Genomic DNA, 24,725 nt, shown 5'->3' with positions numbered 1-24,725 from the left:
ATCTTTTATGTTTTGTTCTCAAACAGGGATGACAAACCATATATTCATAATATAATGCAACTGTTATAAAATCTCTTATTAAAAATAAAATTTTTACTGTGAAATTACATTGAAGAATAGGCTGGGTACAGTGATTCACACCTGTAATCCCAGCACTTTGGGAGGCCAAGGCAGGTGGATCACCTGAGATCAGGAGTTCAAGACCAGCCTGGCCAACGTGGCAAAACTCCATCTCTACTAAAAATACAAAAATTAGCCAGGCATGGTGTTGTGCATGTGTAGTCTCAGCTACCCGGGAGTCGGAGACAGGAGAATTGTTTGAACCTGGGAGGCAGAGATTGTAGTGAGCTGAGATCATGCCACTGCATTCCAGCCCGGATGATGGAGCGAGACTCCATTGGGAAAAAAAAAAAAGAAGAAAATTTTTCTTATATCTATCAACTTTTTACTTTATCTACTCTTTTTACTTTATCTACTTTATCTAGTAGCTGGGATTACTGGCACCCACCACCACACCCAGCTAATTTTTTGTATTTTTAGTAGAGATAAGTTTTACTGTTAGCCAGGCTGGTCTCAAACTTCTGACCACAGATAATCCATTCGCCTCAGCCTCCCAAAGTGTTGGAATTATGGGCATGAGCCACCGCACCCAGCTGAGGGAAACCTAGAAAGTAGTTTAAGCAATACATGATAAGGGCCTGGACTAAGTTCACAGGAATAGGAATGAACCCAAGTAGAACCTCCTTTATAAAAAATATATAAGGCCAGAAGTGGTGGCTCATGCCTATAATCCCAGCACTTTGGGAGGGTGAGGTGGGAGGATCACTTGAGCCCAGGAGTTGAGACCATCCTGGGCAACATAGGGAGACCCTATCTTTACAGAAAATTTAAAAATCAGCCATGCATGGTGGCTTGTGCCTATAGTACTAGCTACTTCGAAGGCTAAGGTGGGAGGATCTGCTTGAGCGCAGGAGATTGATGCTGCTGTGAGCCATGATCACACCACTACACTCCAGCCTGTGAAACAGAGTGAGACCATGTCTGAAGAAAATAAATAACAACAACAAAAAAAAAATATATTCTGCAGCAGTGCCACTGCATATAAATTCAAAAAGTAAAATAAATATTAATATAACTACCCACCAACTCCAGTTACCATCTCCTCCTGCTCTGGCTTGCCTTCTCCAGTGCAATTAATCTAAACCTTATCTATACTGTAACTTCTCTTCAGGAGTCACATCTAGCTCTGAGACTGCTTATCGGCTAGTACTAAACAGCAAGAAGCATGTCCAAAAGCACTGACATAATCTCATCTCAGGTACTGTGCACATGTTAAGTGCTCAATAAAAGTCTGTTGAAAGAAGTTTAGTATGCTTTCAACAAGCCTAGAAAAAGTGGGGCAGGGCAGGAAGAGCGGGGGAAGCAACAGCTCATACTCCAATGCAGGAATGTGTGAAACTATATAGCATTTTCAGGAATTTTAAGAACTTCAGTTTGGCAGAAATAATGTGCATGGGAGGGATGGTAGCAGCTGGTGAGAGAGAAGTTAGAGATGTAATCAAGAGCTGAATCATGGAAAGTTCTATGCCACAATAAGAAATCTAGATTTGTATCTAGCAGGAAATCAGGAATATTTAAAAGATTCTGAGAAAAGAAAGATACAGTGATGTTTGTGTTTTAGGAAGGAAGACCTCTCTTGTGGCAGTGTACATACAGCATAGCCTAGAAGTCAGCGGCAAGACTAGAGGCAAAAAAACTTTTTTTTTTTTTTGAGATGGAGTTTCCCTCTTATTGCTCAGGCTAGAGTGCAATGGCGTGATCTCAGCTCACTGCAACCTCTGCCTCCCGGGTTCAAGTGATTCTCCTGCGTCAGCCTCCCTAGTAGCTGGGATTACAGGCATCCATCACCACACCCAGCTAATTTTTTGTATTTTTAGTAGAGACAGGGTTTTACTCTGTTAGCCAGGCTGGTCTCAAACTCCTGACCTCAGGCAATCCACCCACCTCAGCCTTCCAAAGTATTGGAATTACAGGTATGAGCCACTGCACCCAGCTAAGGCAGGGAAACCTATAAAGTAGTTTAAGTAACACATGATAAGGGCCTGGACTAAGTTCACAGGAGTAGGAATGAACCCAAGTATAAGTATGAAAGCCATGGAGGTAGAACCGACAGAAACTAGTGACTAATTGGATATATAGGTTGAACATTCCCAAACTGAATTATCTAAAATACTCCAAAACCCTAAATTTGTTGAGTGCCAAGGTAATACTTGAAAGAAATACTCATTGGAGCATTTCAGATTTTAGATATTCAAATCTGGGGTGCTGAACAAGTAAGTATAATACAAATATTCCCAAATCTGAAAAAAATCTAAAGTCCAAAATGCTTCTTGGTCCCAAGCATTTCACATAAGGGGTATCAACCTGTAACAGGTCACAGAAAGGAAGGAATCTAGGACAACAGCAGGTTTCTTGACTGAAGATAGGGAAAGAGAACCAACACAGATTTTTGAGGGAAAGGTTATGTAAGAAACAATTGAAAAAGAAATATCAAAACCTAGCAGCATTTATAGACTTTAATCAAAATGGCATATTAGAAAGGAAAGCCTGTAAAGAATTCTTTTATATTTTTTACTCACCTCAGAATCACAGCTGCTAAAGCTAACAACAGCGGAATTTTTATCCACATCAAGTAAATCTATTGGAACATCACTCTACGGTTGATATTAAAAAAAAAAAAAAGAAGGTTGAGATGGAAAATCTAAAAATGTTCAGAAATTATGTTTTCTCTAGGAGTTTTCCTTAGTTCTAGTTTATACTCATCTTTAATTTGACAGTATGAATTATCTTAATTTATACTTGATAGTATATACTTACAGAAAATAAATATTATAAAGAACAAAAATTATTTTACAATCACCTGTTTTTTTCTAACTTGGATTACAAAATTCACAGAATATCATCTCTCACCACTCCCTTAAAAGTCCAGTTGTCCCACCTATTTTTGTAAAGTACTAAAAATGTTAACATGAGCTATAAATAATCACATAGCCATTCTGATTGTATCAGTTCATTTTTATCAATTTCAATTTCACCTGTAACACAGAAAGAAGACAATTTCTGGTATCTTCTGGAGAGGCAGTTTGTAGGACAAAGCTGTTGCTTTGACAAGAGATCCATATGCTTATTATTTCAAAAAAAATTACTAAAGATTTGTAGAAAATAAAGAGTTGAAGTATTTCCCTCTGCACTGCATATGTCTTTCTCACTCCCTATCTATCTTTGTAAGTAATCCATTACTCCAGAGGTTGCTTCTTTTTAACAGTTTTGTGATATTCTTTTGTGTTTATATAGTTATGTGTAGATATCTGTAAATTTGAAAATGATATTTTAAATAAAAGATAAAGCAGGCTGGACGCAGTGGCTCAGGCCTATTACCCTAGCATTTTGGGAGGCCGAAGCTGGAGGATGGCTTGAGTCCAGGAATTCAAGACTAGCCTGGGTGACGTAGTGAGACCCCCACCTCTTAAAAAAAAATTTAGCTGGGCATGGTGGTACATGCCAGTAGTCCCAGCTACTCAGGAGTAGTACTTCCTCAATACCTTCCAAATTAAATAAGTAAATATATACATTGATGAATGGAGTCTACATTATTATCCCTGAATTTCACACTTTAGGATTTTCTACTTTGCCTGTTGACCTACCAAAACTACTGGGTTAATGAGCAAGCTGTACTTTAATGTTTGGGGCTTTAAAAAAAAAAAGTTTGGGAGGTCGAGGCAGGCGGATCAAGAGGTCTGGAGTTTGAGATTAGCCTGGCCAACATGGTAAAACCCTGTCTCTACTAAAAATACAAAAATTAGCCAGGCGTGGTGGCGGATGCCTATAATCCCAGCTACTTGGGAGGCTGAGGCAGGAGAACCACTTGAACCCAGGAGGTGGAGGTTGCAGTGAGCCAAGACCATGCCATTGCACTCCAGCCTGGGGACAGAGTAAGACTCTGTCTCAAAAAATTTAAAAAAATTTCTAGCAAGGATATTAAATATGGTAGTTTCCTAAGTCATCTCTCTGTTAAGATTCTCCCAGAGGGTAGCCAAAGAAGAAAGACCTGTCTTTCCTATCTCTTCCTAAAACTTAAGTCCATCTTTTGTTTATTAAGTACATGATAAATAAAAAGTAAAAATATAATTCAAATAATCGATGAGCAAACTAATTATCTAAAGGAAGATAAAAAAGGCATAAACATTTAAGATTACTGTCTATGGCTGGGTGGGGTGCTCACGCCTATAATCCCAGCACTTTGGGAGGCTGAGGCAGGTGGATCACCTGAGGTCAGCAGTTCGAGATGAGCCTGGCCAACATGGTGAAACCCTGTGTCTACTAAAAATACAAAATTAGCCAGGTGTGGTGGCCAGCTACTCAAGAGGTTGAGGCAGGAGAATCACTTGAATCTGGGAGGTGGAGGTTGCAGTGAGCTGAGATTGCACCTCTGTACTCCAGCCTAGGTGACAGAGCAAGATTCTGTCTCAAAAATAAATAAATAAAATAAAATAAAAGTACTGTCTAATACTAAAAATGTTCAATAATAATTAGTACATATGACTGGTATGCAAAATAGATCCAGTCATAAAACTAAGAAATTAGACATTTTGCTTACCTGTATTAAGACATTATCTATTGAAGTCTGGACCTCTAAGATAAGGCTGTAACTGGCATCATCTTTATTTAGTGTAAATTTATCATTTATACTAAAGGAAGGTACTGCTGATTTTGCTTTGCTTGATTGAGAAGACTGTTGATAATTCTCTCTTTCCTGCAATACCTTATACTGCAGATGCTCCAACTCATTCCTGGAGTAAAACATACATGAATTTGTCAAATATAAGTATAAACATTTGAGGTCCTTGAAATGTTTATGAAAATTTGAGACATTTGCTTTTGCAAAATGTGTTTTTATTGGCTGAGTTAATAAAATAAAAATAAAGGGGACAAAAATTTTGCTTCTATGACTGACCAAATGATTCCACATTATTTATCCTTAACCTAAAAATTAAAACATCTACTCAGTCCCATACTAGCAATCCAACACAGGAATCTACTTATAGTTACATAAAGTACTAATCAGAAGAGAAACTTATACTATGAGAAGAGAAACTAATACATATTAGACTTAATGAAAAGAGAGAAAATGTGTGAAGCCAGTAAACATGTAACTTTCAGTAAGACATTAGGGGAGACATAAAAAATAAAAGGAAGCTGCAGAGCATTAACATTTTGGGGACCACAAGGATGTTCATGAGCCAGTGGTACAGCTTAACTACCAAGTGTTGGAGAGGATTCTGCTGAGACTGAACTACACAAGTATTGCTTAGATCTCCAGTTAAGGGGAAACGCCACATGCAAATGAAGTAAACAGTCATTGGGATCCAACAACATGAGGCTTAACTAGCCACAATTGAGGAGGAAAAGTCTGGGGAGGAGCTTGGAAGGGATCTGTGCAAAGAACAAAGGAAAAGATTCATTCATCAAAGAAATGTTTACTGCTAAATATTACATATTTACTCCCATGTGTTTGGGTACCAAATGAACAAATCAGACATAAGCTTCTCATAAAGTTTACATTCCAGTGGAATCAAGAGACAGTAGAGTTGGTTATAAATAAAAGGTACTGTATTGAGGATGTGAAAGTATAGTCATTAACTATACTTAGTATCCTTGTTTGCATGAACATTATAGCTTGCTCTCTGGTGACTTTGGTGAAACAGCTTGTGCTACTAGTACTTGTGGCATTTGCTGCCTTAAAAATTTCGTAGCCTTCAACTACCACCAAAAAAAGATCATCCCTCGCCGGGCGCCGTGGCGCGTGCCTGTAGTCCCAGCTACTCGGGAGGCTGAGGTGGGAGGATCGCTTGAGCTCAGGAGTTCTGGGCTGCAGTGCGCTATGCCGATCGGGTGTCCGAACTAAGTTCAGCATCAATATGGTGACCTCCCGGGAGCGGGGGACCACCAGGTTGCCTAAGGAGGGGCGAACCGGCCCAGGTCGGAAACAGAGCAGGTCAAAACTCCCGTGCAGATCAGTAGTGGGATCGCGCCTGTGGAATAGCCACTGCACTCCAGCCTGGGCAACATAGTGAGACTCCATCTTTAAAAAAAAAAAAAAAAAAAAAAAAATCATCCCTCACTCCACAAAAGGTCAGCATGGGTTGAAATGGGGAGAGCGGTCATTAAACGTTTCAGCAACTCCTACTTATTCATTGCATGAAGCATCTTTATTTGAGTCTGGGGTCCCTTTTCACAGCACACATCAAGTTGAGCAGACCATAAAAGCAATTCCTGTGTCTAGGAGAGTCAACATTACTCAGTTCCAGTTAAGAAAATTTATAAGCCAACATTACAGATTCAGAAGGGTCCACAGGAACAGTAAACATCAGCTTTAATGAGAAACAATACAGCCATCTGTGTTGATTTATTTCTAATGTCTGTGAAAAACAAAAAATAAAACACTACAAGAGTCTATGACAAAAAAATGAAAAATACAACTCTTGACCTAAGAAAAAGTCAATATAGAATAAAGCATATAAAAAAGTATATTTCTATCTCCAAAATATTAATCAGCACTACTGTTAATTTTCTCAAAACCATAAACTTTCATTTTAAAAGGTGATTAATTATATAATTCCTTCCAATAAAATATACTGCAACTTATAAGTAATAAAAAGCAACAACCACACACTTCAGGAAATTTTTAAAAAAGGAAATAAAAAACTCAAAGTTACCTTAAGGAAGAAATTTTGTTCTGCATCTCCTGATTAATTTTCAATTCTTCTCCTGGTCCACTTTCCTTATGAATGGGCTCTGTTGTCAGACCTGTAACCCAGCCTGTAGAGATGAATTATAATCAGGCACCACTTAGTACTGCCAGTGTTAAAAAAAAAAAAATTATGCATTGTGTAGCAGAAACTCCCACGTGCATGCCCCTCTGTCCACTAATATCAACCAGACTTAACCCTAGGACTTCATTCAAAAACAAAACAAAACAAAACATAAAGTCAAGCTGGAAAATATTCAGACTACAGAGAAATTACTTAAGCGTCTGGTGATACTATTTTTTTTTTTTTTTGCCTGAAATACTGTAATAGTATAATAAAGGGTATCTTTTATTTCTTAACAGATTTAAAGTATGGAATAAGTCAACATATTCCAGCAATTTCAAAAACAGCTGAAAAATAAGAATTGCCTTTAAAAAATTACTTTCATGGAAATTTAAACTCTCATGACTACTATGACAATGCAAAAATTACCAACTCAAAAGCAAGTTTTGGTAAGTTTTTTGAGACCCTGTCTGGGAAAAAAAAAAAAAAAAAAAAGAAGTTTTTATAAGACACATACATAGTCCAGAACATGAAGTAAATCTCAGTAAGTACTTCTCTTTAAATCAAAGAATATCATTTCATATTTAAAGGTAATAGTGACATGTTAAACACTCTAAAAAGTATCATTCAAGTATCAATTATTTTATAAATCGAGGCCTATACTTTCTCCTTATTTTGTAACTAATAAAGTTTTTAATGCTGTAGGTAAGAGTCACCAACCAATACAGTAGCCTCCCCTTAACCATAATTCCACTTTCTACATTTTAGTAACCCATAGGCAATGGTAGTCTGAATATATTAAATGGAAAATTCTAGAAATAATTCCTAAGTTTTAAATTGTACAACATTCTGAATAGGGTGATATAATCTCATGCCATCCTGCTCCATTCTGCCCAGGACGTAAATCATCCCTTTGTCCAACGTATCGCCTGCTGTATATGATACCCGCTATCAGCCTGTTGGTCACTTAGAGGCCAAACCAGTTATCAGATCAACTGTTGTAGTATCACAGTGCTTGTGATCAAGCAACCTTGCTTTATTTAATAAGGGCCCCAAGCACAAGAGTAGTGGTGTGAGCATATTGTTATAATTGCTCTATTTTATTATTGGTTATTATTGTTAATCTTTTATTATGCCTAACTTATAAGTTAAACTTTATCATAGGCATGTAGGTACAGAAAAAAGTATAATATATAGGGTTCAGCACTATCTGAGGTTTCAGGCATCCACTGGGGGTCTTGAAATGGATTCCCAAGGAATAAGGTGGGACTACTATAACTCTTTCTTAAAAAGAGTCATCAAAAGCAGTCTATTAAATTTAGATATTTTTTGTTGCTGATTCTGTCTTCAATTACCTACTATCATTTACTTTACCTGAATATGTGGACACCACGATTTCATCATAGCTGTCCTTCCCTACACAACCACCCTGGATAGATGTGATACTTTCTGACAACATCTAAAAAAATTTAAGATCAAGCACTTCATTAGTAACAAAAAATTTCACAGATATGTTTTTAAAATAAGCCACACATTTTCCCTGGCTCCAGATGTTCAACATATATTTACTGAATGCTTATGTGCAAACACTGAGATTAGAAAGACAAAATATCTTGAACAAATGGCAGGAAGCTTCAGTGTTTTTCATGTGGGGAAAAAAGATTCAGAATGATACTAGCATATTGTGGGTACCATTCAACTAATGAAATACTCATCTAATGAGCAAAAATAGTTTATTTATTTAAAGACAAAATCTCCCTCCATCACCAAGGCTGAAGTGCGGTGGTTCAATCACAGCTCACTGTGATTCGACCTCACTGCAGCCTTGACCTCCTGGGCTCAAACAATCCTCCCACTTCAGACCCCAGAGTAGCTGGGACCAGAAGTGCATGCCACAATGCTGGACTAATTTTTGTATTTTTTTGTAGAGATGAGGCTTTGCCATGTCGTCTGGCTGGTTTTCAAATCATGGGCTCAAATAATCTGCCCACTTTGGCCTCCCTAACTGCTGGGATTATAGGCGTGAACCACAGCACCTGACCAGTTTATTTATATAAAGAAAAGTTTTGTTGTTGTTGTTGTTTAATTACATAAGCAAAATACTCTGTACGTTTAGTCTATTATCTGAATTCCAAAGACCATCTCTCATGTGTTTTCTCAAAATAGTTTTTTTAGGTAAAGCAAAAAGATGGCAGCCTATATGGAACCTTTAGGAAATCTGCTATTATGGAGAGAAACCCAAGTTTTTTCAGATAACTCAGAGTTTATAATAACCATCTTTTAAGCACCCAAACTTGTCTGATAACCACTTAGGTAAGTCAACTAGGAATCTGTATTTTTTTCTTTATTTTCTTTTCATCCAGATAAAAGAATTCAGAAGGAATCTGTATTTTTTTCTTTCTTTCTTTTTAAAAATAATTGTAGGGAGCTGTTTTTTTGTGGGTTTTTTTTTTTTTTTTTTTTTTTTTTTTTTTTGGACAGGACATTTATCTGTTGCCCAGGCTGGAATGTAGTACACTGATCATGGCTTACTGCAGCCTTGACCTCTCAGGTTCAAGCAACCCTTCCACCTTGGCCTTCCAAGTAGCTGGGACTACAGGCATACATCACCATGCCCAGCTAATGTTTTAAATTTTTTTGCAGAGATGGAGTCAATCTATGTTGCCCAGGCGGGTCTTGAACTCCTGGGCTCAAGTAATCCTCCCACCTCAGCCTCCCAAATGGCTAGGATTACAGGCGTGAGCCACTGTGCCAAGCTAGACGCTGTATTTTAACAAACACTCTAGGTCATGGCTTTCAAGCTATTTGGAAAGAAAGCAATAAATTTTATATTATGTTCTAGTATATATTCACACAAAAACATATACAGCAATGTATATAAAAGGTTTGTGTCATACTCTGATATATTCTAATCTACTCTATTTTGTTTTTTTAAAAACTGCACTGGCAACACACTAATTGTTTTTGACTAGCAGTTTGAAAAACTCTGGTAGGTAATTCTTAGCAGGCAAGGCTGAGAACCATTGTTTAAAAGGAAAGGGTAGAAGGAAAGGACACTAGCATTAAACCAATCAACAAAATGCTAGTTCTCTTCACCTACCCTATAGGGGGCAAACATCTGAGCTATCCTGCAAATTAGGCTATGATAGTTGTTCCTGAGGCTAATTACCTGAGAAATTCAAGTAACAAAAGTTTGATTACAAATCACATAAAGTTACATTTACAGGTGGGTTCAAATATCTACTTTTTTTTTTTTTTTTTTTTTAAGATATGATGTTTCTCCACATTGGTCAGGCTGGTCTTGAACTCCCGACCTCAGGTGATCCTCCTGCCTCAGCCTCCCAAAGTCCTGAGATTACAGGCGTGAGCCACTGCTCCTGGTCAAATATCTGAATTTTTAACAAGTGTCCAGTTGATCATGTGTAATAAAAGTCTTCAAAAAATTGTTTTTTATTTATCTGACAATTTGATTAGATCCTCTTTTAATGTACTGAACACAAAACACTGGAAATCACCTGATTTGCAGAAGGATGTTTTATTCAACCAATAGAAACATGCACATTCTCACTTTCTGAGTGGTTTACTAGGTAACTGTTAATTACAACTTTAAAGAGTGTATTTAATGCAATATCCTTGGAAAACATTACAAAAAAAATTTTTAAACTGTCATTTCCTTTTTTAACTGTTCATTTCTACACATCTTTTGCCAATAGAATATTTTAATGACATTAATTTATCTTATGTACTTATAAAAAAGAAATCGGGGCTATTCTGCACACTGCCTATGGGATAGCCCTGCTCTGAAAGGAAGAGGAAAAAAGAGGCAGGGAAGGCAGGAAGGCAGGAAGGGGAGGTGAGGGAAGAAAGGAGGAAAAGAAGAAAGGATGAAAGAAAGAAAAAAATGATTCTATAGCCATAAAATCAGAGATCCTGGGCAATATAGTATGGGTAAGGTTTATGTAAGAAAACATAAAACTAAACTTACAAAAAAAGACCTTGGTCCCTCCTTGAAATATTGGCAAATGAATATAAAAGTTTAAGTTAAAGTGCAATATTTAAGGTGTACATATTTTCTCTCTTTATGATTCACCCCTTAACGATCTTTTTTGATTAATCAACCAACTACCAGTCCAGACTGTGTCAAACAGTAGGAATTCTCCTGATCAGGAAAGCAGCATAGAGAGTGATAATGTGAATCCAAGATGAGGTAGAGTATTCCCAGCCTAAAAATAATCTGAAAGCAGTACCTCTGTCACTAGACAAACAGAAGAAATAGGAGGAAGATAAGATTTCTTAGTGCTAGATCTGGCAGAGCACGTAAATGCTATGACATTTCTGGGATTTAGAATACAAGTTAAAGAGGAGACTTTGGGTCTGAATAGGAAAAGTTTCTCAAAGGGCTAATGAGAAAAAGCAGGAGACAGTCAACAATGGATTAGTATTTCTAAGCCTAAACTATTACTTGCATCATTAGCAAATGACTTTTTATACCAAAACAAGATGAACAAATTTGAAACAAACCTATAAAATAACCTCAACTGTGTAACATTTTTATCCCTATATTTTCTATATGATATACTTTACAACTATGCTTCAGAGCACTTGTATTTCCTGAACTGCAGTTGAAGTTAGGATTGGGAGGTACCACTGGTAGAGAAATTAGACGGAAAAAAAAAAAAAAAAAAAAAAAAAGAGTTGACATGAGTTGTGAACTCTTTTTTTTTTTCTTTAATAGCCTCAGTGTGTCTTACATGAGGCAGGATAGGGAAGCCCTGGATTGGAGAACACCAGTTTATGAAAATGAAAGATTCAATTTATGCCAGAATGCTTCTCTATGTAATTTTATAACTTAGCATAAATAAGCTTAATTACTTTTAAAATTTGTGAATTAAAATTATTTTTATCTAGTATTTCTTATACAGCTGGCCCTTGAGTGGGTAGCAGTGAAACTACTACTTTTTTCTTTTTGCTTAAGGATATTTTCTGATAGTGTCCTAACAATATAAAGTTTATTTCTAAAATCTTATTTTAAAACAACAGACTCATTTATATTAACCAAACATAAAAATATTACTCTCACAAAGTTTCATTATAGTTATAAACTAAGGCAAAATATTTAATACTTTAGAGATTTATAATAATATGTTAAAGTATAATGAAAAAATAAATTTATTATCCTGCTTAAAGGCAAGAGTCTATTATTCAAACACAAGAGAAGTCTAAAGAAGATTCTGGTAACATCAAAATAGCAATATTTTAAACCAAACACAAGATTTTAATATATTTTCACATAATAAAATTCAAACCATCTGTCATCTCTATAATAATTTGACAAATAATAAGCATATGTAGTCTTTTTAAATGAACTTACCTGATCAAATCGTAGAGCAGGTTCATTTGTATTATCAAAACTATACACTTCCACCATTCCATCATCTCTCCCAACAAGTAAATCTTTAACCCCATCACCCACAATGTCAAAGCTGTCAATACACAAAATACCTTTAAAAAGAGATATGTAATAAGTTATTAAGAAAACTAATAGTTATAGTCAAGTACATGCAAGTAAGAATGAAAAAAACACATATACCTACTTAGAATGGTGAGCAAAGAAAACTTCGAGCAAAATCAAGTGCTTTTCTCTTGTCCATCCACATTCATCTATTTCCAGGTCTTTAAATATAATCTAAGTGGGAATGGCCCCTACATTTATATCTCCCTTCAGCTCTGGACAAAGCTCCAGACTTATATATCCAATTTGGTACTGTCTCACAGACATCTGCTTCTTAAACTTTCCACACCCCAAACAAAACTATTCCCCTCTTTACCGAATCTCTTCAGTACTGCTCCTCCCTCTGCCTTCCCCTATCTCAATAAATTATACTACCTAGCTGACAAATACTACCAGACAAAAATTCTGGACTACCATCTCTGATTTCTTTCTTTTTCTCACCACCCCTCATATCAAAACCACTAGCAAATTCCATGTGCTCTACCTCCACAATATATACTGAAATTGTCTCCTTTGCATTTCCAGCTACTGCTGGCCTAGACTAAGCTAGCCTAGACTGGAATAAATTATAATAACTTTTCTAATTGGCCTCCATGCTTCCAATTTTGATCTGCTTCCCCCAACCCCCTCCAATCCATTCTCTAAGCAGTGTCCTTTGTTTTGTTTAGGCTTAGTAAATTAAATGTCACACTCCCACTGACAGTTTTCTAATGACTTCCTATGGCACCTAGATTAAGATTCAAACTCTTTTCCAAGGCTTATAGAATTTGGCTCTACTCTACCTCTCTGACTCCATCTCCTGCCATGTTAACACATTTAGTCACACTGATCTTCGTACTGTTCCTCAAATGAATCAAGTTTACCTCTATCTCAAATCTTTCACACTTACTTTTTCCTCTTTCTGAAACATTTTTTCCCCAAATCTTCATATTGCTAACTCTTTTTCTTATCAATCAGATCTCAGTTCAAATTTTACCTCTTCTAAAAGGCTGTCTTTGACCACCTGGTCTAAAAGTGGCCCTCGTCCTTCCACCATCACTCTCTAATACGCTGCCCTGTTTTATTTTCCTCAAGTGACTAGGTGAAGCTGTCTTATGTATTCATTTGTTTTTACTCTGTCTCTCCTAATAAGTATTTGTTGAAGGAATAAATGAATATGCAAATATCCCAAACATATAAATAGGCATCTCACTATCTACCAAATCAGTTATAAATTCTCCTTTGAAAGGTATATACTCCTTAGAAAACAGGAATATTCTCTGACCCACTGCACTTCTTTGCCTTATAACAAAGATCCCCAGATTTCAATTAATTCTCTAAAATTGGATTTTAGCATAAAATGACATTAGCCTATGAAAACCTATCAATATCAAATTACTATAAGCATTTCTTACGTAAAAAAAAAAAATCATGCCAATAGTATAACAGACCTGACAAATAAACAAATTAGTAGATAAATCAAGGTGTGAATTGCTGTCTGCTATGTAGTATAAATGGATAAAATAGAATGATCTATATAATTTAAGATACTTAAAAATCATTGACACCTCAGAATCTGAACTACATCAAAAGCATACCTCCCCTCTTTTTCTCATTTTGAATTTCCCACTTGTGTACTGGTTTGGATGCAGTAATCTGAATAAGCCCAAGTTTTCCATCTGACGTTCCAAACAAAAGGTCTTCTCCAGAGTCACCTAGTTATAATTAAAGTCAGCATATTATATTAATCCTACAATTCATAATCTCTTTAAAATTGAAATATTTTTACATAAAAATCCCATTTAAAAAATATTATTAAAAAAGACATAAAACTTAATTTAGGAGAATGGTTATATATTCACACAATTTTATAGCTATAAGAGATAAGACCTTTCCCCATTATCTAATTTTAAGATGAAGAAACTAGTTTCGGTGCCGTGGATCATTCCTGTAATCCCAGCATTTTGGAAGGCTGAGGTGGGAGATCACTTGAGCCCAAGGGTTCCAGACCAGCCTGGGCAACACGGCGAAACCCTGTCTCTATAAAAAATACCAAAAAGCTAGGTGGGATAGTAGTTTTCGCCTGCAGTACTAGGGAGGCTGAGGCAGGAGGATCCCTTGAGCCTGGGAAGGTCGAGACTGCAGTAAGCCAAGATTGTACCACTGCACTCCAGCATGGGAGATAGAGTGAGACCCTGCCCCCACTCACCCCCAAAACAGAAAAACAGAGAATTAAAGTTAAATAAATTGTGCTGTTAATTACTGGCAAGTTACCAGAAAGATAACTGTTTCAATTCTAGTTTATGCCCTTTCTACAATTTCCCATTTTCACTTAATATTAAAACACATAGTTGATTGTGAAAAATAAAATCCTGATTACCGCCATTTCCATTGTGTAGTGCTAAGACAGTAGGGGGGCCAGGAACTTCAATTTCATACATCACATCAGATCCCTGAAGGAAAAGAAGTATTTACAAATGGAAAATAATAGAGGCATTCATTCATGAATAACATCAATATTCATATATAGTACTCTTACTAACATCTAGAATAAAATTGCTTTAAAAATTAGGTTATGAATACAACTCACATTTCTTAGTGATTTTGCATATGTCAACTGATTTGAAAACTATATATATCTCTCTATATATATAAAACTTGGTCATTTTACATATATATATCTTATAAAACTTATATACAAACAAACACACACATACATAATGTAAAGACCAAGGATAAAACATTTAAAATAATTTCTACCTTCAATATATTTTAAATGCACTGTTTGCCTGAAAACTTGACACTGGTAGATTTTCCTATCAAGTCTCTAGGAACATATTATGCCCTCTGTCCTCTCTAGGTTAACTGGAGGGCTTTAACTTAGAATACATCCAAACATTTTAACAGACACAAAGTTACTTCCTAAGGACAATTTTGGCCTGGCCTTTGGGTATTCCCAAAATCTGCTCCAGTTACAGGCAGAATGACCAGCTACTTAGATAAGAAAACAAGCTAGGTTCTTTTATTTCTGTTTTCAGTTTTGCTACTTGTAATACTTGTCATTTTGGGCACAGTATTTGGGGCGCTGTTAAAGAATGAGGTAGAAGTACTTATACTCACATGGAAAAAATATCCATGATATTTAATTTAATGATAACCAAATTTAAAAAATTATAGTAAATCTATTTTTAATTTTTTTTTTTTTTTTTTTTTTTGAGATGGAGTCTCACTCTGTTGCCCAGGCTGAAGTGCAATGGTGTGATCTCAGCTTGCTGCAACCTCCACCTTCCGGATTCAAGCAATTCTCCTGTCTCAGCTGCCTATGTAGCTGGACTACAGGCGCAGTCCACCATGCCCGGCTAAGTTTTGTATTTTTAGTAGAGACAAGGTTTCACCATGCAGGCCAGGCTGGTATTGAACTCCTAATCAGGTGATCCATCTGCCTCGGCCCCCCACAGTGCTGGGATTATAGGCATGAGCCACTACACCAGGCCTAAAATTTTTTAATGTTTATTTAGAACACATAAGAGGGCCATATGCTTTATCTTTTTTTTTTTTTGAGCTAGGGTCTGGCTCTGTCACCCAGGCTGGAGTACATGCAGTGTAATGGTGTGGTCATAGCTGACTGCAGTCTCAACCTCCTGGGCCCAAGTGATCTTCCCATCTCAGCCTCCTGAGTAGCTGGGACTACTGGCATGTACCACCATGCCCAACTAAATTTTTTTTTTAAGAGTTGGGGGTCTCACTACGTTACCCAGGCTAGTCTTGAATTCCTGGACTCAAGCCATCCTCCAGCTTTGGCCTCCCAAAGTGCTAGGGTAATAGGCCTGAGCCACTGCACCCAGCCTGCTTTATCTTTTATTTAAAATATCATTTTCAAATTTACAGATATCTACACATAACTATATAAACACAAAAAAATATACATAAAACTGTTAAAAAGAAGCAACCTCTGGAGTAATGGATTACTTACAAAGATAGGTAGGGAGTGAGAAAGACCTATGCAGTGCAGAGGGAAATACTTCAACTCTTTATTTTCTACAAATCCTTAGTAATTTTTTTGAAATAATAAGCATATGGATCTCTTGTCAAACAAAGCAGAATCCTAAAATTCAGTCAATTTCCAATTGAATACTAAACAGCTCCTGTTAAAAGCCAGTTCAAAACAGTCATATTTAAAAGCATGGGCTAAAGGGGAAATTAATCATTCATAACTCTAAAATGAACCTTTCTTCTTTTGTTTGTTTCCCCCCCCCCCCCCGCCTCATTTTTCTTGAGACGGAGTCTCCTTCTGTTGCCCAGGCTGGAGTACAGTGGCATGATTTCAGCTCACTGCAACCTCCACCTCCTGGGTTTGAGCAGTTCTCGTGCTTCCGCCTCCTGAGTGGCTGGGATTACAGGGGTGCACTACCACACTTGGTTAATTTTTTAAATAGAGACAGGGTTTCACCATGTTGGCCAGGCTAGTCTCAAACTCTTGGCTTCAGGTGATCTTCCTGTCTCAGCCTCCCAAAATGCTGGGATTACAGGTTTGAACCACCATGCCCAGCCTAAAATGAATCTTTAACATAACTTTGTCCCGGGGGGGTGGAGGGGAGGAAAAACCTCATAGAATCACTGGATCTTTTCTTCTACAAAAGGGCTGATGCCAAGAAAGGGCTATTTGACTGCGGAATTCCAAAGAGTGAGATAGCCTGTGGTGGCATGAACTTCACGGCTAAAATTTTTGATCAATTGCACCAACTATTATCAGCCTCTTTCTGATCCAATTCATCTAACTGTTACATGCTATTTACAATGAAACATTATTTTAAGCATCCTATAGAGTGAGAGTGAGAGAGAGAGAGAGAGAGAGAGAGAGAGTGTGTGTGTGTATGTGTGTGCATTTTATTGAAAGCCACTCTCAAAAAGATATAGTGGTAACTATTATTACTCATAACAATGACCTGAAGCAGTTGTTTTAGCCAATCGTGGTTTTTACCAGAAATATAAGGACATCAAAATGATTTTTCCTTCTATCATTCATTCCCTTATCCAACAAATATTTACTAAGCACTTATTCCATATTCTGTCATACATGCTGGATAAACTCAAATTATATAACACCCTCTCCCCAACCCAATTTCTTGTTTTAATTTAAGTTTTTGGGGAAGGGGAAGGTTATGGAAGAAAAAAACAAAACAAAAAGGCAGGTAAAAGTTCTCTGTAGTCAAAGCACTCCATTCTGATAATAGCTCATAAATTGAGCATAGTGAAACAAAAAATATCCTTTTTCTTCTAAATATCCTTCTCTAAAAATGCAAAAGATCCACCTGACAGCCTTAAAAAAAAAACACACACATTTGACTCAAGTTAAAAAAAAATTATGTCAAGTTGTTTAAAAATTATTTCCAGATATTTTATATAACCACTTAAAACTGTAACCACTACAGTAATTTATCTCAAGTACATAATGTTCACCAATATTCTTTCACATAAATTATAAAAAATTAGAAAAATACAAATAACAGCAACCTGTAAAACTCTGAGAACTCTGTCCTGGCAGGCCAATACAGGTGTGATACGAGATAATCTTTCCACTGGAAGGCAGATGACATCATTGATTTTATCCCCAGAGAGGTAATAATGTTGGTCTTTGCAGTCACAATAATGGTTATAGATGTAACTTGCACTGAGAAAGAGGTCTGAGCCAGATATGTGCCTGAGAACATTAAAATAGTAATTTTAAAAAATAAGCACAGGTACTGAATTTTTTTCAGAGATAAAATCAAAACAATCTATACAGTTTACTAACATTTTATTACAGAATTAGAGAACACAGTTTTTAAAACTTTCTCCTACCTAATTTCTAGTCTTTTTGGTACAACACTGTTTTCTATTTTGAATGCTGAAAATAAAGATGTTAAGGCCTCACGCTTCTCAATAAAAACTGAGCTCAGAAAAATGGAAAACAAAGACAAGATAATGATAATTTAATTGTCTATAAAGACAATATGTCAAAAAACGACTTCTTTGTGTACAATGTGCCAAGCACTATCTTAAGTGATTTTATGTATTAGATCAATTAATCATCATGACTCTATAAAACAGGGACCATTTTTATTCCTTTTTACAGGCGAATAATATTAAATAACTTGCCGAATGGCACCTAATTATTAGATAGCAGATTAGATTGCAACTCAGTTTTTCCCTCTAGAGTAAGCTTCCTTACTACCACACTAAATTGCCTGAAAAAGTCTATTTTAAGTGACTTTACTCAAACAAAATGATAAACAGAGGAGAAAAAAAAATTCATTAGAACTTTATCTTGAAAAAGAAATGAAAATAAGTTCATTTCAAATTACACTGAAGAAAATTTGCTAATAGTCATAACTATGTTCTAATTCTTAGACTGAATCAAGTTTTCACTTAGGTGAGCTAAAATTTTTTGACAAAAATTGTATATAAGTGTGATATATTTTTCACTTCTAGATTGCTATTATCATATTTATCATAAAGAGAGTAATTTTATTTGAATGTTTCACATATTCCTCTACCTCCAAGTTCTACTTAAAACTTTTTATATTAAAATTATTTTCTGAAGAGCTTATCCTATAACAATCTTCACTGATTTTCTCTTCTTCAGTTATTAAGTGGCCTCACTTTGTGGCTCTGCATATGATTGAATAGTCCTCTAATATTTTTTATCAACTTCATGACATTCTCTATGTTTTGTAAAATTTTTAATTCCATTTTGAAACCAATCTGTATTATATTTGAATTATATTGGCCAAAGTACTATTTAACAATCACTGTTGTTGACATGAGTGATGACACATAGCAGCATTAAGCAGGAAAGGATGTGTAGTGACTAATGTTAAGTGGTCAGTTTCCTTATTGAATATCTTCAAGTTACAACTTTTGTTTTCCTATAAAACATTATAAATGTGGGGATTCAGACAGTCAATTTTCAAAAATTGAGTAACTTTTTAAAAAATTTTTTTCTTTTTCTTTTTTTTTTTTTTTCCCCAAATCAAAATGATTTTCCCAGCACAGAGTAAAGAACTTTTCTATCCCATCTTTGCTACTCTAGTCAAAACATTTAAGAAACCACTTAAAGAGACTATTACTGGGAAATTCCTTATCCTTCTCACACTACTATCTATATGCCTGTCTGAATGTAGAGTTATGCTACTAACATATTACTTTTAGTATTTCACAATTATCATTGGCCATGTCTATCTACAAGTATATTTTAAAAGTGTTACTATTTTTGTTAAATCACTTGAAATTACATATTTCCACTTTTTATTTTTTAATTGTTACCTAATTTCACCAAGCCAACGTTTTACATCCCAAACATTAGGAGATGTGCTGTGCATTATACAGAACTCTGGACTGAATAGTAGTTTCCAACCTAAGAGTCTGGCTGATTACATAACTTGACTGCACTAGATGCATATAAAGAACTTAAAAAATTAAAATAAAACCTACTCCTGGTTACTCTGATTCAGCAGGTATGAGGTAGGACAAGGAATTGTTTAACTGTCTCATGGGATTCTCCTAAGCAGCAAATTTAAGAAACAGTGAATCAGATGAATTTTAAAGCCCTTTTCAGCTCCCTGTGATTCAAAAACTAATATACGAATTGCAAAATTTCACATATCAGGAAGCCATTAAGGGAGTTATATTTCACTTACCTGATACACCTAAAATTATACCCCATTGATAGTCACTGACTTTGAAAGCCAGCCTTTTAACATAATAATGCTACTTGAAAACCAGATCTATCAAAAATAGCCAAGGAACATAAAGCTAAATATCTAGAGATTTCTTTTCAATTTTTTTTTCCATACCTTGATTATGAATCAAAACTGAACCAAGTAGTCAAAATGATTGTATGAATAGTATAAAGTTCTTTTAAAAAAAAAATTCAACAACCCATTTAATATTGGTTGTAGGTCAAATTTAGTTTCTGACTAATAAAATACCTTTAGTTACTTTATTTTCCAGAAAGACTATTAAGACATGATGCTTAATCAGTTGCCTTACATCTATCCGAAGTAAATAAGTATTAAAAATAAAAAAGAGAACAACAGACATACATAGCTTTAATGCTTTCTGTGAGGTTTGTTTCAAAAGAGAGAAACTGTTTTCCTCTTTTTGTGAAGCCTCTAATCTCAGATGCTGCAGCAATAAAAATTTTTTCCTGAGGTGTGTTGAGAACTCCTCCCAGTTCCAGCCTTGCAATCTTCTGTCCCGGTAGAGTCTTGAACACTGACTGAAAAAAATCATTCAGGAAAAAAGTACACAAATTATTTTATTGTGAGCACTTTCCTTTACCACAGAAAATGTTATTATTTTAAATTTGCAAAATATTATAGTTCCACTATATAGAAATAATTTTAGATAGTAATCTATTTACTTTAGGTCTTCAAGTTTTTTTGCTATACCTGTACTTAACTTTTATATATATTCCCACACATATTTGAATGACGTCACTGAAATCTAAATCCTTGCAATTCAAAGTACGGTTCACTAAGCAGCAATGATAGCATCACTAAATTTATTTAAAATGCAGACTCTAAGGCCCAACTCCAGATCAACTGAATGAACCTCTGTATTTTAACAAGATTCCCCAGCTGGTTCCTAGGCATATTGAAGTTTGAGAAGCACTGGCTTACACAATACTCCTAATGAACAGGGAAGTCCATTTGGCAAATTATTATTATTATTTTTTTTATTTTACTTTAGGTTCTGGGATACATGTGCAGGTCATGCAGGCTTGTTGCATAGGTGCATACTATGTCCCGCATTTCTCCCCATGTTATCTCTCCCTACCCTTCCCACCCCTCCACTGTCCCTCCCCAACACCCCCCAACTGCCCCCAGTGTGTGCTCCTCCTCTCCCTGATTCCACATGTTCTCATTGTTCAATACCTGCCTATGAGTGAGAACATGCAATGTTTGGTTATCCGTTCTTGTGTTAGTTTGCTGAGAATGATGGTTTCCAGATTCATCCAAGTCCCTACAAAGGACACGAACTCATCGTTTCTTATGGCTGCATATTATTCCATGGTGTATATGTGCCACATTTTCTTTGTCCAGTCTATCATCGATGGGCATCTGGGTTGGTTCCAGGTCTTTGCTATTGTAAATAGGGCTGCAATGAACATGTGTGTGCATGTGTCTTTATAGTAGAATTCTTTAATGAGGTTCAATGAACATGTTTAACACTTCAATCATCTTTTAAAACTAGTATTTCCTGAATTCTTTACAACTTTTATAAATTTTCTTTTCTCTTTTTTCTTTTTTTTTTTTTGTTTGTTTTATAGAGATGGGGTTTCACCATGTTGGCCAGGCTGGTCTCGAACTCCTGACCTCAGGTGATCCACCCACCTCGGCCTCCCAAAGTGCTGGGATTACAGGCATGAGCCACCGTGCCCGGCCTACAATTTTTATAAATTTTCATAGTAAAGGACTATAGAGATTACTGAAAATGTGAATGTATGACTTAATACCTATAATCACATATCTATTTAACTGAAAATATACTCATTTCATTAATTTTTTCATGGTTATTTTCCATTTTATTATTTGCACCTCCACTTCTGCCCCATGACTTAATACACAGAGAATAAGTCATCTGGGAGAATATAAATAATGGAAACACTGGGTTTCTGGTGGTTGTTACTCTCTTCATCTTTTTTGCTAATTCCATGTAATATATAATGAATACCAGAATTCACACTTAAGACTCATCATTCCTAAATTATGACCTGTAAATATGATAATGCAATAATAATAATAATAACTTCCTTGATTAGGTTAACTTAAGTGGAAAAGATTGTGGGTTAGTTGCCTCCATGATTACATTATGCTATACAGGTATAAGATTCTTTTTTAGCAGACTAGAGAAATTTCCTGATGGCTTTGAAGAATTAGATTACCATGTTGTGAGAAGGACTGTGAGGACCACACAGCAAGAAACTGTAGAGGCCCCAAGGAACTGAGAGCAGCCCCTGGCTTACAGATGGCAGAAGTGAGGACCTCAGTCCTGTAATAGCAAAGAACTGAGTTCTGCAAACAACCACATGAGCTTGGAATAAGACCCCACACTCTAGAAAGAAACACAGCTCAGCTGACACCTAAATTGCAGCCAAGTGAAACCTTGAGCACAAACCTCTGTGCCACAGAAACTGTTAATTAATAAATGTGTGTTGTGTTAAACACCTAAATTTGAGGTAATATATTACACAGCATAGAAAAGTAACCCACCACCGCAGGATGCTGAAGATGCCTCACAACTAGCTAGCAAGTAATTTTTGTGCTGCCTGCAGACTTATACCTCATGTAACTACTTCCCTCAGAACACATTTTCCATTATCTGTATTTTAGGAAATGTTTAACCTAGTATTATTCCATAAGTAGTGCAATCTCTTTTAGTAAACCACTGTTCCTCTTCAAAAAGCTATACTTACCACCGCTTCTCCTTTCTTCATGCCAAAGCACATAACTACCCCATCATGATCTCCAATAACCACCTGTAATAGATTGAAAAGAATCTAAAATTACTATTATTAATATTATGCCCTAATAATTATGTACAGGGAAAGCAAGATTCTTAAAATATAAATATTGACTTAACAGAGATCAGAAAATCTAGGAAAGAAACCCTCCCCACCACAAAAAAAAAAAAAAAAAAAAAAAAAAACCTCAAAAGAACAAGAAAGAGCCCAAAGAGAAGGATATGGAGTCACTGGAAAAGTAACTGGCCATATATTTTGTTCCCACAATGTTAATAGGACAACACAGTATGTTTTGTTTTGTTTTAACTTTTATTGTAGGTTCTGGGAGTCCATATGCAGGCTGTTACAAAGGTATGCTTTGTTTTTTGGGTTTTTTTTTGTTTTTTGTTACAACAGAATTCTGGACAGAAATGCCCACAAAGTAATTTTTCTTTGTAATTGGAACATAAGAACATTTTAAGATTAACTTTAAAAACAGATTATCAAATAAGGTTATGACTGACATTTTTAATAATTTTTAAAACCTTTTTAAAAGAAAAATTTTATTTTATTTTATTTTCAGAGACAGGGTTTCACCATGTTGGCCAGGTTGGTTTCGAGCTCCTGACCTCAAGTGATCCACCTGCCTCAGCCTCCCAAAGTGCTGGGATTACAGGCGTGAAGCACTGCGCCTGGCCAAAAAATTTTAATGTATGAAAATGTACAAAATATTATAATGAATTACCATGTGCCCATCACCTAGTTTCAACAATTATCAACATGTAGACAATGAATTATTTTGAAATAAATATAGAGGAACATTTTAACACTTCCTCAAAAGTAGGTATCAAACAACCTTGGACCAGTACTTGTTCATGGCCTGTTGAGTACCTGGCCATACAGCAGGTCAGCAGTGGGCAAGGGATCATTTACAGACTGAGCTACCCCTCCTGTCAGATCAGCAGCGTCATTAGATTCTCGTAGGAGCACAAACCCTACTGTGAACTGCGCGTGGTTGCATACACCTTATGAGAATCTAACTAATGCCTGATTATCTGGGATGGAACACAGTTTCATCCCAAAACAATCCCAGCCTCACTGGTGGAAAATGTGTCCCACAAAACTGGTCCCTGGTGCCAAAAATGTTTGGGACCACTGGTTTAAAAAACTACTTAACAAGTTTAGGCATGGTATCAAATAGAAAGAGTCACAATCAACTGGAAAAGTTATTTAAATATCCCTCCTTATTTTTAACTATGTATCTGTGTAAGTTAGATCTTCAAATACTTCAACCAAAACAACATATCACACCAGATTGCAGTAAATAAATATAAAAATCTATGTGTTTACTTATGCCAGACATTAAACAAGTTGCAAAAAGTGTAACACAATGACACTGTACTCACTATATTATTTTTTGTTTTGAAAACAATAGTTACTTTTCATAAAGATGTGTTATTTATGTAAACATGTAATAAGTTTATTCTTTTTTAAATAAAATAAATAGTTTAAGCATTTCTCAGTTTTCACTTTAATAAAGTATTGATACATACAACTTACATAAACAAACGTCCTTTGGGATCCTCAATCATTTAATTGTTTAAAGGGGTGCTGAGAACAAAAAGTTTGAGAAGTGCTAATCTAGTAGAATTAATGTAATAAATAACAATCAGAAATCTATTGGTTTATCTTTTTTATTCATTTAATTTTATTTTTTAATTGACAAATAATTGTACATATTCAAGGGGTATATAGCAATGTTTCAATACATATATACCAATCACATTGATATAATTAGCATATCCATCGTCTAAAATATTGATCATTTCTTTTGTTGGGATCACTTAGTATCTTCTTTTTAGCTATTTGAAACCAT

General features: G+C 35.6%; 1 protein-coding gene across 1 annotated transcript in view; it reads right to left on the bottom strand.

Moving 5' to 3' along the window:
* The window catches only part of BBS7 (Bardet-Biedl syndrome 7), a 48,308-nt gene that overhangs the window by 17,721 nt on the left and 5,862 nt on the right, over positions 1-24,725 (bottom strand). Inside the window, exons 3-12 of the mRNA XM_003936229.4 lie at positions 22,823-22,885; positions 20,448-20,623; positions 17,878-18,064; positions 14,744-14,816; positions 13,962-14,078; positions 12,244-12,374; positions 8,247-8,331; positions 6,777-6,879; positions 4,658-4,850; positions 2,640-2,714 (exon numbers count right to left, since the gene is read on the bottom strand). Coding sequence (XP_003936278.1) covers positions 2,640-2,714; positions 4,658-4,850; positions 6,777-6,879; positions 8,247-8,331; positions 12,244-12,374; positions 13,962-14,078; positions 14,744-14,816; positions 17,878-18,064; positions 20,448-20,623; positions 22,823-22,885 — 1,203 coding nt within the window. The remainder of the gene's footprint in view (positions 1-2,639; positions 2,715-4,657; positions 4,851-6,776; positions 6,880-8,246; positions 8,332-12,243; positions 12,375-13,961; positions 14,079-14,743; positions 14,817-17,877; positions 18,065-20,447; positions 20,624-22,822; positions 22,886-24,725) is intronic.

This window comes from Saimiri boliviensis, chromosome 3, assembly GCF_048565385.1.
Source record: "Saimiri boliviensis isolate mSaiBol1 chromosome 3, mSaiBol1.pri, whole genome shotgun sequence".
Taxonomy (NCBI): domain Eukaryota; kingdom Metazoa; phylum Chordata; class Mammalia; order Primates; family Cebidae; genus Saimiri; species Saimiri boliviensis.
Note: the sequence above shows the minus strand (reverse complement) of the source record. Positions and strands in the feature narration are given on the sequence as shown.